The sequence below is a fragment of the Panthera pardus genome, unplaced genomic scaffold, assembly GCF_024362965.1.
Source record: "Panthera pardus isolate Hobbes unplaced genomic scaffold, ASM2436296v1 HiC_scaffold_2, whole genome shotgun sequence".
Taxonomy (NCBI): Eukaryota; Metazoa; Chordata; class Mammalia; order Carnivora; family Felidae; genus Panthera; species Panthera pardus.
In genome coordinates, this window is record NW_026526765.1 from 93,211,136 (window position 1) to 93,226,615 (window position 15,480).

The 15,480-nt window shown below is 38.7% G+C and overlaps 2 protein-coding genes across 4 annotated transcripts in view; one reads left to right on the top strand and one right to left on the bottom strand.

Annotated features, from left to right (window-relative positions):
* Positions 1 to 7,901: 7,901 nt before the first annotated feature.
* ATG10 (autophagy related 10) overlaps positions 7,902 to 15,480 on the bottom strand; it is a 450,172-nt gene continuing 442,593 nt past the window's right edge. For 2 of the 3 annotated variants that reach the window (XR_008423811.1, XM_053907238.1), the window contains one exon: positions 7,902 to 8,102. Coding sequence is in view for 1 of the 3 variants with exons in the window: in XM_053907238.1 (XP_053763213.1) it covers positions 8,068 to 8,102 (35 nt within the window). In the remaining 2 variants the exon portion in view is untranslated. Of the gene's footprint in view, positions 8,107 to 15,480 lie in introns of all 3 variants that reach the window. The other variant, XM_053907237.1, reaches the window with a different exon arrangement.
* On the top strand, positions 11,641 to 13,547 carry RPS23 (ribosomal protein S23). The gene is made up of 4 exons (XM_019462863.2): positions 11,641 to 11,875; positions 12,327 to 12,486; positions 13,111 to 13,231; positions 13,356 to 13,547. Exons 1-4 carry the CDS (start codon positions 11,656 to 11,658, stop codon positions 13,500 to 13,502), a joined length of 648 nt encoding a protein of 215 aa, XP_019318408.2. The 5' UTR covers positions 11,641 to 11,655; the 3' UTR covers positions 13,503 to 13,547.

Below are 15,480 nucleotides of genomic sequence, written 5' to 3' on the forward strand. Positions count from 1 at the left end.
TGCTAAACATTATCTGGCCTTGTCTCTGACAGTGTTTCTAAATGAGATTAATATTTGTATCAGTAGACTGAGTGAACTGCCTTCCCTAATGTGAGTGGGCCTCATCCAATCCACTGAAGGTCTGAGTAAAATAAAAACGTGGAGTAAGGGAGTTTTTACTTTCTCTACTCGTCTTGGAGCAGAGAATTCAGTGTTCTCCTGCCTTCACATTTCCTAGGACTGGAGCTATACCATTGGCTCTCCCGGGTCTCCAGCTTGCTGACCACAGATATTGGGATGTCTCAGCCTCCATAACTGCACGAACCAATTCCTATAACAAATCACGTATAGGATTAATTTCATATATATATATATATATATATATATATATATATATAATATATATTAATATATATTAATTTCATATATATATTATATATATGAAATATATAATAATAAAAATAATAAAAATAATAAAAATATATATGAAATATATATTATATATATATTAATTTCATATATATACACACACACACATATATATATACACAAACATACACATATATATGAATTTCATACATGTACATACATATATATACATTCTATTCACATACATATATATGTATATATATATATGATATTCATATATATTTGTGTGTGTGTGTGTGTGTGTATATATATATATATATATATATAATTTTTCTGGAAAATCCAGACTAATGCATACTCTTTATTAAATTCAGAGTCCAACTGTTGCCATGATTTCTACTAGTTTTCATCAAATCAACTTCTGAGTTGATTAGAATCAGATTAGTAAATGAAATACTTATAAGTGCTTTTGATTTAAAATGTTAATTTGTCTTACTTTTGATTCCCCATTGACTTCTTGGAACATAAGTGATATACCAAATTAGTGGCATATATTTCTGTTCTTGGATCTCAAGATTCACTGAAACAATAGTCCTGCTCTTTCATAAATTTGTCCATTAGACAAATATTGATTGCCACATGCTACCTGCCAGGAATACAAGATGAACAGGACACTGTCCTGATCCCCATGAGACTATTAGCTCAGTGATGTGCAGAAATGTAAACAAATAATTGCTGGAGTAAACACCTTAGGGATGCTTCACGTAGCAAACCAATGACCTCCACTGATATTGGCCACAACTCCACTCCAGGCAATGGCTGATAAGGACTGGAGGAAGGCAGTTATTTAATAGACTAGAGACAAGAGATGAGACATAACTCTATTGAAAAGCTGAAGCAGCTTTCCAGTTCTTGACTCTACTTTCTTATGAGTTCAGTGTGTATCTCCTGGTGCTGAAGTGTGTGAGTTACCCCAGTGTCCTCCCAATAACTTGGCTTTTGGTCTTAACACAGCTTGAAATGGGTTTCCGTTACTTATAGTGCAAAGGAAACTTTATTGGAAGGGTTTGCTAAGTACCAAATTTACTGTGATAATTAGAGGCATGGACTAGGAAGGGAGGTCTAAGTGTTAAGAAGGACCTAACAGACCTGGGTTCTAAGGAGGAGAAGGCTTCCACCACTTGAAAAATGCTCTCACCAGGAAGATGCAGGATCCACCTTGACAGAGATAGGGTTTTAATTCACTAATTCAGGCCATCATTTATAATAGGCACAAAATAGATTCTTTGGACAAAAATTAACCAGCACACTTAGTTTCTAAGAGAGTATAGTATACAACCACCTGGTACAAATCCAAAATGTTGTCTGCTAAATTAGTTAATATAAATTTGGAAATTTTAACTGAAAACCTGAGTAAATTTTAGATATTCACTGGCACATAAGCGCATTATTCCATACTATGAAAAATGATACCCATGGTGGCGTTCTCGTTTAAGATGGTGATATTCTAAGATCTTGAACTTCTTTCCTCCCACAGACATGCTGAGTGTACCACTACATATGAAACAATTTCCTATTAAAAAACCTAAAGCCTGGCTGAGTCATGGTTACACATCAGGCAAATGAAAAGAAAACCAAATCAAAGTGGGTAGGAAAAGCTGGGACACAATTTCACCATAAACCCTACCACAGGTGTGGCAACCCACAATCAGGAGGGAACTCAAACCCAGAGCTTCCTCCTGAGTGGTAAAGAGTTCAAAGTCCACATCAGACACCTCAACTTTTAAGATATGTACCTGAGAGATGAGCCCCCAAAACATCTAATTTTGAAAACCAATGGGGTTCCTGTTTGAGACCCACAAGACAGCAGCGATCTAAGAAATGTCTCTTAAATGGCCCTCTCACTTGGACTGACTCACTTCAGGGCCCCCAGCTCAGAGGCAGCTGATCATCTCCGAACTTAAAATGAAGGAGGCTCACCTGCTTATATTAAAACCTTGACGTGAGGGGCAGGCATCTGCTTTAATACACACATCTCTCTATGTTTATATATATTTGTTGATGGAAGGTTTTTAACTATGATAGATAAATGGATAAAGAAAATATGGTATATTTATATGGAATATTATATAGCCATAAAAAATAGTGAAATCTTTACATTTGCAGAAACAGGGATAGACCTCAAGGGCATTAAGCTAAGTGAAATAAGTCATAGAAAGACAAATGTATATGGAATCTAAAACACAAAACAACCAAGTTCATAGATACAGAGAACAGATTAGTGATTGCAAGGGGCAATGGGTAGTGGAGGATGGGGAAAATGGGTAAACTGTGTTGTTTGGGTTTTTTAGTTTCAATAAATTTAATAAAAAATCCTTTAAAAATGAAAAAGACCATATCTATGAACTGGTTTCAGATTCATTCATTTGGGTTATCTTAATAATCAGTAATGGCTGTGGCACCCGGGTGGCTCAGTCAGTTAAGCATCTGACTCTTGATTTCGGCTCAGGTCATGATCTCATGGTTTGTGAGATGGAGCTTCGAGGTGGGCTCCTTACTGTCTGCTTGAGATTCTCTCTCCCTATCTCTCTGCCTCTCCCCTGCTTGTGCGCTCTCTCTCTCTCTCTCTCTCTCTCAAAATAAATAAATAAATAATTGTCGTAGACTCTTAGTCTAAAGTTCTTTTTTGTCTAGCAAAAGAGTGGGACGCAGGATTGAAAATGAGAGATGGCTAATGTCCAGGAAAAGACAAGAGCACCGAATAAGGGTCCTTTGCCCGTTTTTATTAGGATCAGAAGGCTTACAAACATGGCGATGGACGTGCACAAAGGGACAATGAATCTGTGATCATTAATTTGTGGACATGAGGGAAAGGGAGTCTTGAGGATATTTGTGGTTAGGGGTTTGGGTTAATACCAAACAAACTCCGGGAGCTGGGCAGTCAGGAGGAAGGTTGTTTACAGCAGACATGAGGCAGCAGCTCTGTTTATCTTAGCTAGCCTAGAGGATGAGACAGATAGGGGAGTAACCTCAGGGTTGACAAGGCACCTTTTCTTTTGTTAACCATCTCCACTCTGGGCTGCTTTCCCTGCAGCATAGTGGTCCATAGTCCAATTCACCAATTTACCTAACCTGGCCCTACTGTCCTGTGAAAGCAGCTTTTCTGCTATAGTACTAAATTGGGAGTGCTTCCACCCTGAATATCTAATCTTGTTTATTTCATATACCTATGTATTGGGCACCTTTGCATGGTTTCTATTTCAGGCCTTTGCCTCTCCCTCTTTATTTTGGGGGCTCTGCACCCCCTCTCTATTTTGGGGTGCCTTTGCACCTCCCTATTCCTAGAACCTTTATGCCTCCCTATTCTTGGGGTGTCTTTACACCCCCCTATTCTTGGGGTGCCAACCTGATTTTGGTGTGAGCATTTTATGGCTTTGTATTTCTTTATGCCTTGTTAACCCATTGGTGTAAGCCCTGGGGATTCCTAAGCTTATCCCCCACAAATAATACATACATACATACATACATACATACATACAAATGAACAAAGAAGCTCTTAACAATCAGTACGGACTGCTAGAACCAACAAAAAGTAGTATCAGTGGAAAAATTACTCTTGTCCTTTTCTTTTCTTCCCTCATTTCTTTTCTTCCTCCCTTCCTCTAGCTCCTCACTCCTTTTTCTCTCTTGTTATTTGTTCTTTCAGTTAAAGGGGTGGTGGGGGGGGAATCCTGTTTTATCTTATTTAAAGTCCTTTAAGCAGTAAAGTCTTAGTGATATAAAATGCACATTTACTTTTATAGGAGTTTTTATATTTATATTATAATAACTTATATATTACACTTAAGTAATCTAGAAATAGTCCTAATGAAATTTCATTTTACTGGGGAATGAGAAGCTGAAGAGTAATCTCTAATGACTCCCCATCACCAAAGATCAACTGGTCTTTACTGAATTCACAGAGAACACAGATCTGGCCCACCTGCCAGACTCTTTAAACCTCTCCAGGGAATGAGATTCTAAAACTTAATATTCTAATGAGTGAAAGAAATTATCTTTCTTTTCCTAGTGAGAGAAATGATCCTTTAACGTTTCTTACAACTCAAAGGTCTCTGCTGAAATAAAAGTCTATTTTATTTTGTTTTGTTCTCAGCCAAGTTAGAGAATACCTGGGGAATAACTTCCAATATGCATAGTAAAATAACTCCCTTCCAGGAACTTCACAAAGGACATCAAAGAGCAGTGTTGTCAATTCCCCCTAGATCTTACCCAGAGGTTTAATTATAGTAACAAGATTTTAAAGACTAGGCCTGATTACTGTTAAGATTATATGATAACACACACATCTTTCTTTAGTTCCACCTTAAAAATAGATAGAAGAAGAAATATTCACTATTCACTATTCACAGAAATATTCAAAAGTAGTTAGAATGAGAGGATAAGAAATCTCATTCATTTTGGATAAGAGAAAAATTGCATTTAATAATTTAATCAGGAAAAATGAAGCACTCAACATTCATCACTAGTAGTTACACAGAGCAAGTAATCATTGGTCTTATTCTTACTGCTTCTTCTTTCTCACTTAAAGCTGTTTTTTCAACTTGTCACATTTCCATAGCAACTAATACCTCAATTTTTATAGTTAAAACACTTGGAATCATTTCTAACTATTCTAAATGCTCCAATATATTGTTAAAACCCTTGGCTTCTCTTCCTAAAAAGCCAACTTCTCTCTCATATGGTACAAAGAATCAGCATCACCCTTGACCTAAATAAACCTCATCAACTGATCTAATTTTTGAAGACCAATCTTTTTTCTTAGTTGGGAGGGTGAAGGGACTCTGAGATAAGTCAAATAATGATATCTTTCTGCCCCACCTGACTGCTATACCAGCTGAGAAATAAAACAAGGGGTAAGACAAATGGAGTCCAAAATGCCACCTTCATTACTGTGAAAGGCCAAGATGCCAAAATTTAGTGCAGGAGCAAAATTATCTGAAACTGAACCCCTCCCCACAGAAGCCAGATATGACTGCCTGTCACGTCAGCAGTGGGTTCTCAACAGGGAAGAGAGGGCTGGTGCAGAAGAAATGGGAAAGGTCTATTCCAAGGGGAGGCTGGGTCTCAAAAAGGAAAAAAGGGCTGAACATACCCAGACTATTTTTCCTAATTAACCACAGATGTCATCTTTAGCTGGCATGGAATGAGTAAACTGGCAGAGAAATAAGGAGTTACATTAACTTAACTCCTTCTACTTGGAAGGGAATACTAGAAAAGGGAAATACTTACTCTTTTTCTTGCCCTACTCCCCCAACATTTCAAGAACTACTAAACACCATTCTTTCACAACAAAGTGCCTATCAGTTTGCACATACCTCTGGTAACCTACAGATAGCAGGTTGCAATTTATAAGAATACTGTAATCTTAAGAATTGCACCTCTTATTTTTCCTGATATTTTGCTGGCTAGAAAATTGTTTTTCACCATTGTGTGTCTTATTTACTTAACATGCATTAAAATTTTTTCTGAACTACTTAAAAGTCAAAATTTTACTTTATAACTAATCTGAAAACCAACAAACATGCTATAGTTAACTTAAGTCTTAATTTCCTCTTTGTAAAATGGTGTTAATAATAACACTTACCACACAGGTGTTGTTTTGAAGATTAAAACAAATTAGGCATGTGAAGTCCTATGCCTGGCACCTAAATAGTGCTCAATACCTATTAGAGATGGTGGTGGTGGTGATGTCATGATTTCACTCTTCCATCACGGTTTAAGTCCAAATTATATTCAGAATTTTATGAAATCTTCTCATCTCCAATGCTATTTCCTACAATCTCTTATCTGTGCTATTTCATCAGCCCCCTCCTTGGATAAACCGACTCCTCTCTTGCCCCTTCATAGTGCCCTTCCATAGCAAGCACAGTGATTTTTTAAAAATGTAGATCAGATCTTGTAACTCTCTTACTTGAAGCCCTCCAATGGCTTCTCATTGTACCCAGAATAAAGTCCAAACTCCTTATCAGGGCCTACAAGTTGGACTTGAGCTGCCCCTGTCCAACTCTCTAGCCTCATCTTCCTCTGTTATCCTGCTGACTGTCTATGCTTCAGCCATGGTAGCCTTCTTTCTTTCGCTCTAATTCCTCAAGCTGATTCTTATTCAGGGGGCCTTTTTAAGAAATTTAGGCCCAAGGTTGAGGAAAATTCTTTCCTTTTCCAGGGTTCAAATTAAGTAATAAGTTCTTTCTTTATCAGAAAATGAAAAACTCAAAGCTCCAAAAACAAAAATTAAATCATTTTTTTCTTCTCTTAGCTATAGTAATCAAAAGCTTTCATTCATTACACACTCTGACCATTGGTTCATGCCTTGTTATTTGCTTTTCATAATAATAATATAATAATTAAACACAATACCTAAAATAAACCATAACCCAACATCCAACTATGACCTTCCCACATCCGCCCTCACCTCTCATCACTATTATCACCCTGAATACAGAACACAGAAGACCTGAACAGCACTATCAACCACTTTGGGCCAATGAACATTTATAAAACATTTTTCCCAACATCAGCAGAAAATACTTTTTTTTCAAGGGTTTATGAAAAATTCACCAAGAGTGATTATATTCTGGGCTATAAAGCAAACTACAACAAAAATTTTGTTAAAGTTCTTAGACCATAATGGAATTAAACTGGAAATGAGCAATACAGATATTTGGAAAATCTCCACATATCTAGAAATTAAGAAACATAATTCTAAATAATCCATTGTTCAAAATTAGTAAGTGTTTTGAATTGAATTAAAACTAGAACGTAACCTATCAAAACTCAAGGCATGCATCAAGCAGTGCTTAGATATTTATACCATTAAATATATAGAAAAGAACAAAAGTCTCAAATCAATGACCTAAGCTTTCACTTTGAAAAAACTGGAAAAATAAGAGCAAATTTAAATCCAAAGCAAGCAGAAGAAAGTAAACAATACAGACAAGACCAGAAATCAATGAAATTAAAAACAGAGAAACAGAAAATCAGTTAAAGCAAAAGCTGGTTCTTTGAACAGATTAACAAGATTAAAAAACTTTTAGCTGACCAAAAATGGAGCTGGAAGACACAGCTACCAGTGTCAGGAATGGAAGATGAGACATCACTACGCATCTACAGATATTAAAAGAATTATAAAGGAATATTACTAACAACTTTATGGCCATACATTAGACAACTAAGACAAAATGAGCACTTTCCTTGAAAGGTACACAACCAAAACTCACTCAAAAAGAAATAAATAACCTGTATAGTATTATATTTCCTAATGAAAACCTCCCAACAACACATATTTTTATAACGTTATGTTAATGCGTAATAGAAAGTCTGAACAGCTTTACGTAGTAATTATTAAAACTGAGATGAAATAGACAAACTCTTAGAAAACTGACTTACCAGATATGAATCAAGAAGAAATTGCAGTTCTATGAATGGTTCATTAATTATTAAAGCAATTTAGTCTGCATTTAATGTCTTCCCACAAAGGAAACACCACATCCAGATGGCTTTGCAGCATGTTTTACTAAACCTTCAGGTACAGAGCATCCCAACTTTAGATGAACACTTCCTGTAAATATCAATTCAATTTGTAACTTCTTTTTGCTTTCTTTCAGGTGTTTTTGTGGAGCACAGTTTCTTAATATGGTCAAATTAGCCATTCATTTCTTCTTATCCTGTGTAGTTCAAGAAGATATTCACCTTTGCTACCTATTAAGAAATTAAAAAATTTGTTGTTGACATGTAGGCCCTCAATCTGTCTGGGGATGATTTTTGTTTTCAGCCTGACATGGTGATCTAATTTAATGTAAGTAATCAGTTTTTGTGCAACTCCACCAGTCCTTCCTTTATACGTTGATCTGACATCTAGTTCTGTTATTTAATAATATTCTATATATAGGAGTCTCTTGCTGGCCTCTCTATTCTGTTCATTGGTCAATTTATCTACTTTTGTACTAAAACTGCACTATCTTATGTAACTTCATAGAAATTTCTCGTATCTGGTAGGGCCAGGTCTTCAGAAGTGTTCTCACTATTCCTAGCTCTTAACTCTTCCAGCTTCAATCTCATGGTTCACTATGATCCTTGCCTTGCAACCACTCTGAACTCCTTTGCCCTTCCTCTGTCACATTCACCTGACTAGACCACACTCCCAGTCCTATTACCCAGCTCTCAACCTACTGAGTCACCATATTGAGTGTGAAGAAAACACAAAACCTAATCACCAGTGTGATGTTATTAGTAGATGGGTTGTTTGGGAGCTGATTAGGTCATAAGGGTGGAGTCTTCATGAATGAGATTAAGGCCCTTATAAAAGGACCCCAATATGTCAATTATATCTCAATAAAACTGGAAAAAATATGCAAATAAATAAAACAGACCTCCCCGCCCCGAGAGCTACATTCGCCCTTCTGCTATTTGAGGTTATATTAAAAAGGGATGGATAAAGAAATGAGCTCTCACTAGATACCAAATCTGCCAGCACCTTGATCTTGGGTTTCCCACTCTCCAAAACTGTAAGAAATAAATTTCTGTCATTTATAAGTCACCCAGTCTATAGTATTTCTTTAGATACCAAATCTGCCAGCACCTTTATCTTGAACTTCCCAATCTCCAGAACTGTAAGAAATAAATTTCTGTTATTTTATAAGTCACTCAGCCTATAGTATTTCATTATAGTAGCCTGAAACGACTAAGGCACTATCCCTCAGTATAACAGGTATAATAAAAGTGTTTACATTTTAGTGTTATTAGAATTAAGTAAGTTGATAAATATAAGTCACCTAAAACAGTATGTGGCACATAGTATTATTTAACACTAGTAGTGTTATTCTAGATGATGATTTCATACTCTATCCTCTCTCCTCTAATGTCTTTTCCCTGCTCTTCCTCTGTACTGATGACCTTACTGGTTTCAGTAAGGAAACAGTGATCAAAAGAGAAGTTCCACATTTTCCCACCAACAAATCTTCCAATTTACTTGTAGTGGTACCCCTATAGTCTGCCTTCTCTATTTCTATAGATAAATTGTTATTATTCCTAAGGTCAATTCCTCCACTTGGGGACCCTTCTAGTTTCCCCAAGGACTTGTTCACGCAATTATCCCCTGTTTCTAATGAACTATCCATTTTTCTTCTCTATTGGAACAATCCCCTACAAAAATGTCATACAGTCTGCCATCTTAAACAAACTCATCCTCACTCCACATCCTCCTCCAGACAGAACCCCTTTTCTCTGCACATTATAGAAATATGCTCTCCAAAAATATGTCAATAACTTCTGTCTACACTATTTTATTTCCCGTATTGTCTTGGCTCCAATCCAGATCAGGCTTACATCTTTGCAACTCCATGGGAACCCCACTTAACAAAATCACTAAAATCCTCCACATTGCCAAATGCATGATAATTCTCAGTCCTCATCTTACTTTCCTTTCACACTTGCTCACTTCTACTTAACTTGGCTTTGATGAGAGTACAGAATCGGCCACTCTTCAGGCTATTTTGCTTCACCTCCCTTTTGTATCCTAAGTTTTAGTGTGCCCAAGGCTCAGGTCTCCAACCTTTCTCTGTTCTAACTACAGTCATTCCCTAAGTGATATTACTTACGGCTATGGCTTTCAATATTGTCTATTCACTCACTGATAATTCCCTTGAACTCCCCCACATATATCCAACTACCTACCTCCCATACCTACCTAGAGGTCCAAAAGGCATCTCAAACTGACACATTGATAACTGAACTCGTAATTTCCCCTTCTAAATCTGTTCCTCTCCCAAAATATCCCACTTAATAAAGAACACCACAAATCACCCAGTTGCTCAGGTTGAAAATCATAATTCCTCTCTGATATCCTACAGTCTTCAGCAAATCTCGCCGGCTCAACCATCAGTGTATCTAATCCAACACTTTTTACCACCTTCACTGACAGTCCAAGCTATCATTACATGTCTCAACTGGACTATTATAACACCCTCCCAAATGGTCTCCCAGATTCATCTATTACAGTTTTTTTTATAAGTGACCCTATATTTTTATAGGATCAAACCTGTAATATCCTATCATTACTCCCCTGCTCAAAACTTTTCAATGGCATTCAGTCACACAAAGAGTAAACAAAGCCTTTACCAGGACCTACAGGCTTCACAATTTCCTGTGCACCTTAGACCTCATCCAGTGCCACACTAGTCCTCACTCACTGAGTTCCCCCTCCTTGATTCTTCAGTTCTGAAAAAGTGCCCCCTCTCATTCTCCTCATTGAGAGCCCCTTTTCCTGAATGCTCCACCCCATATACTTTGTCTAACTGGTTCCTTTTCTTTAGGATCTCAGTTCACATGTAATATCCACAGAGATGGCTTCTTAAACCCATTCCAGAGTAGCCACCCCCATCCCCAAGTCACCACCACCTGACGAACTTTATATCCTCTAGAACACTTATCGGTATTTAAAACTTTCCCACTTAGGAGTGCCTGGGTGGCTCAGTCGTTTAAGCACCTATTTGGGCTCAGGCAATGATCTAAGGATTCCTAATATCATGATGGTGGTGGGGGCTTCCGGCTCACAGCACGGAGCCTGGTTGGGATTCACTCTCTCTCCCTCTGCTCCTCTCCCGCATCTCTCCCTCTCTCTCTCAAAAACTCTCTCAAAAAAATAATAAACTGCAAAAAAAACTTTCCCATTTATCTTTAAATACACTTATATATTATTTCTGCTTTCTTGCACCTGGAAAATAATTTTTTTTAAGAACAGATAACTCTCCTGTACTAATGCCTAGCACGAAGAAAACAACTTTAAGAATAATTGTGTAATGAACCAACATCCCAGAGATCTCTCAAATCTATTTCATTCTACAGGAGAACCTTAAGTTTAAAAAGTTAAATGAATCACCTAAAATGGCATCAGTTAAGTGACAGGTTTTGTTTTAAGGCTTGGTCTACTTCCAAATGTCGGTTTTACAATACATGGCTTCACTGATTTTTTTTTTTTTTTTTTTTTCCAATTTACGATGCTGCTAGAGTAGGGTTTAAGGCTCAGAGGTCTAACTTTCCAAACTACAAGCGTTAAGGCCTCCACTCTACCACAAACAGCCACAAACCAGGTACCTCCCTTTAGTCCGACTCAACTCCACTAAATCCCGCCCCTTCCTGGGTTTGCCAAGAGCACCGGCGCCTCCAGGGAGTCTCAATGCAAAGAGTTCTGGGATTGGTAGTCCACTTTCCTTCTGTCTCCAGCCTTGACATAAAACGAAATAAACAGCAATGCAAGTTAGGTGGTTCAGAATTTCACACAAACTGAATAAAACTCAGATTCTGGAAAGTGGTGCAAACTTGTCATTTTCAACGGGTGCCAGCTTCGGATCAGGCACTGCGCAGACAGTTGCTTGGGTCCTTGGCTGGGCGGAGCTTGTTCGCAGTGGCTTGTGGCTCCTTCCTGTGCGCCTTCCCTCTTTTGCTCGGGCCCGTGGTGCTGGCAGGATGGGTGAGCTGTCCGGGTTTGGGCTGAGGGGCCTGCAAGCTGAACTCGGGGGCTCGGGGACGGGCGGGAGAATAGAGACAGAACGGTGAGGACGCTACCGGAAGGCCCGCTGGGGAAGGCCGGGGAAGCGCTGCTGTGGCAGGCACATGGCCGGGTGCGGAAGGAGCCCATGCGGCGTGGAGGCCGCGGAGCTCGCCTTACCGACCCGCGTTGGGTAGCCGGTGCCGCTCTGGAACTTGACAAGGGGCTCATTCCTTTGGGAAAACGCACCAATCGGAGTACTTGTGTTCGCCCCTTTGTTGGTCCGAGGGATCCTTTGAGGTTGAGGTTTAGACCATGTGCTACATTGTAATGAAAGAGCCTGTTGGCTTGTAGTCCAGGTGAGGCTAGGGTTTTAGAAGATGTAAAATGACTGGAGTGCTTGCGGAAGAACTCATAGGATTTTGAATTTTAGGCAAGTGTCGTGGTCTTCGTACTGCCAGGAAGCTCCGTAGCCACCGACGAGATCAGAAGTGGCATGATAAACAGTACAAGAAAGCCCATTTGGGCACAGCCCTGAAGGCCAACCCTTTTGGAGGCGCTTCCCATGCGAAAGGAATTGTGCTGGAAAAAGTGTAAGTGAAAGTCCACACTTTTCCTTCAAGGTTTCTTTTACTATGGTAACGCGAAACAAATACATCTGAAGTTGTTAATTTTAGATACAAATTCTAAAGTGTTTGGGTAGAATATTTGTCTGGAAGTTGGTAACGTGAGGGCTTAGGGGTTAGGTAACTAAGGGTTTTGAATCGCTTAGGGATAGCATTGGAGGGGGGTGGGTAGTAACAATGAAGGGATGAGCTGTCTTAAGTAATTGCCACTCAACCATTTTATTCTTAGCAATCACATCTTTCTAGTTGGGACAATTAGGGTAAAGAGAAGTTTCTTGCCTGAGGTTGCAAATCTGAGGTTGAGTTGCATGAAGGTTGACTTTACAAAATGATAATTTTTAAGGCACTAATCAATGCACTGCCAGTCAGTAGTCTTTGTACCTCTTATTTTTGATTCATATTTTTTACAACTGGTAAGGGCCCAGAGATTTTCCCTGAGGAAAAGCTTGGTTGAAATCACAGGAGTTAACCAATTTAGGATTAGACCGACTAGGTGGAAAGAGCATAATGTCTAATGAATTCTCTGCCTAACAAACTAAAATGTATGCCTTCTCAGAAAGGCACCTCACTGTTTTGCTCTTTATGTTTTAGAGGGGTTGAAGCCAAACAGCCAAATTCTGCCATCAGGAAGTGTGTCAGGGTCCAGCTGATCAAGAATGGCAAGAAAATCACCGCCTTTGTACCCAATGATGGTTGTTTGAATTTTATTGAGGTAAGTGTGTTAGTCTGCTGTTGCTTCTGTTTTTGAGATGGTTTTGCGCGGTTTTTTATATGAAGAATGGGTATTTTTAGTGATTGCCACTCACACTGGAAGTAAACTGTTGATTTTATTCTAGGAAAACGATGAGGTTCTGGTTGCTGGATTTGGTCGCAAAGGTCATGCTGTTGGTGACATTCCTGGAGTTCGCTTTAAGGTCGTCAAAGTAGCCAATGTCTCTCTTTTGGCCTTATACAAAGGCAAGAAGGAAAGACCAAGATCTTAAGTTTTGATGATGAAAACGTGACAATAAATTTTCATATACCAAAAATGTTTTGTGTCTTATTTTCCTTAGTATAGAGATGCAGTGTATACCTTTCCATTTAAGGAGAATGGGAATACCATTAATTCAGGATTCTCTACAGTAAATGGGATTCATAGTTTTTTCTACTCTCTGTGGAATAAATGTTCAGTTCCTGTATAGAGAGAGGGCTTCAAAAACTAACTGCACTTAAAGCAGGAATCATGTCGGGAAACCCTAGCAGTGTACTTTCTGAGATCCATCTCCCTGGGGACCCAGTATGATAAACGCCCTCAAGTTGCTCCTTGCTCTGGTGTTTTGAGTATCTAAAGGTTCGCAATCCATGTTGTAATTCTGTTTATGACAGCAAGAAAGTCACTAGATTATTGAGTGGAAGTGTATGCCTGGCAAATTGAGACATAGAAGAAAAACTTGTTTGGGGCTCCTGGGTGGCTCAGTTGAGCATCTGACTGTTGATTTCAGCTCAGGTCATGGGATCGAGCCCCACATTGCATCAACCTCCACACTGAGCATGGAGCCTGCTTAAGATTTTCTCTCTCTAAAAATGATTGTAAAAATCAAAAGAAAAATACTTAAAAGCAAGAATGTTGAACTATAGAATGATTAACCTAAATGTTCTTTGTACTGACTGTCAGTAACTGATAGTTTGACCTTGAGGTTTATTTCATGGTACAAAGTAGAAGTGATCAGTTAGAAATGATCTAGAAGGAATGTAGCTTGATAATTGAGATTGGGTATTGGGTACATGGGATTTTTTTGTCCATTCTTTCGGATTTTTATTCCGGTATAGTTAACATACAGTGTTCTCTTAATTTCAGGCGTACAGTCTAATGATTCAACACTTCCATACATTACCTGGTGCTCCTCACAAATGGACTCCTTAATCCCTATCACTTCACCTATTCTACCCCCTACTGCCTGTGGTAACCATTAGTTTGTTTTCAGTAGTTAAGAGTTTTTTGAGTTTTTTTCTTGCAGCATGGCGCAGTCTGTTAAGCAGCCAACTTCAGCTCAGGTCATGGATCTCACAGTTTATGGTTTGAGCCCCAGGTCAGACTCTGCTGACAGCTCAGCCTGGAGCCTGATTCGGATTCTGTATCTCCCTCTCTGTCCCTTCTCGTGCGCTCGCTCTTTTCTCTCAAAAGTTTGTTTCTTGGTAGTGTCCTTAACTCTTGTTTCAAAATTTTCATAGGAGAAAAATAAAATCTCCTGTCTAAAATGAAGCTTATTAGCTTTGTCAAATTTTATCGGAGGAACTGCTGTTGGCAGCATTAGTAAATGTGAATTAATTTGCTCTTTGAATATAGCCTAATGTTAGGTTATGTTTAGGATCTTGGAAAATGAAAATTCTTTGGCTTTCAATTTCCCATAAGACCAAAACCATGGTCCTTTCCACAGTATAGCAGATCGGTGTTTTGTCTGGTCCTTTCCTCCTCCAGCAGCAATGAACTCTGCCTTGCTCAAACTTGAATTTCCCAGGCAGTTTCAGGAGACCCCTCACATTCCACCTGCTGCTTCTCCCACCTCAGACCTCATTGATTCCCAAATACATCACACATCACACTTGTGTTTATGCTTGTCACAAATGATTGTGTGATTTGTCTTTCCACAAGAATGGGGAGTGGCTTTTTTTTTTTTTTTTTTACTGAAACACAAAGTCTGACATTTAAATTGTGTAAATTTAATAAGTACACTTATTAATTTGATACATTTATATGTGGTAATAAGACAAGATGGGCTATCCTTGATTTCTATTTCAGGGTTTACTAATGTGTGTAGTTGCATAGGTATCCACTAAGTTATTCTCAAAGGCTGACCAGATGCTTTCCAGTTGACATACTGGCCCAACCAGGGAGATCTCTGGGTCTTGTCAACCCGGCCTGAACCACAAGAAGCCACCAAGGGCCACAAGATCTCATCCCTGTGGTCAGGTGCAGTGTAG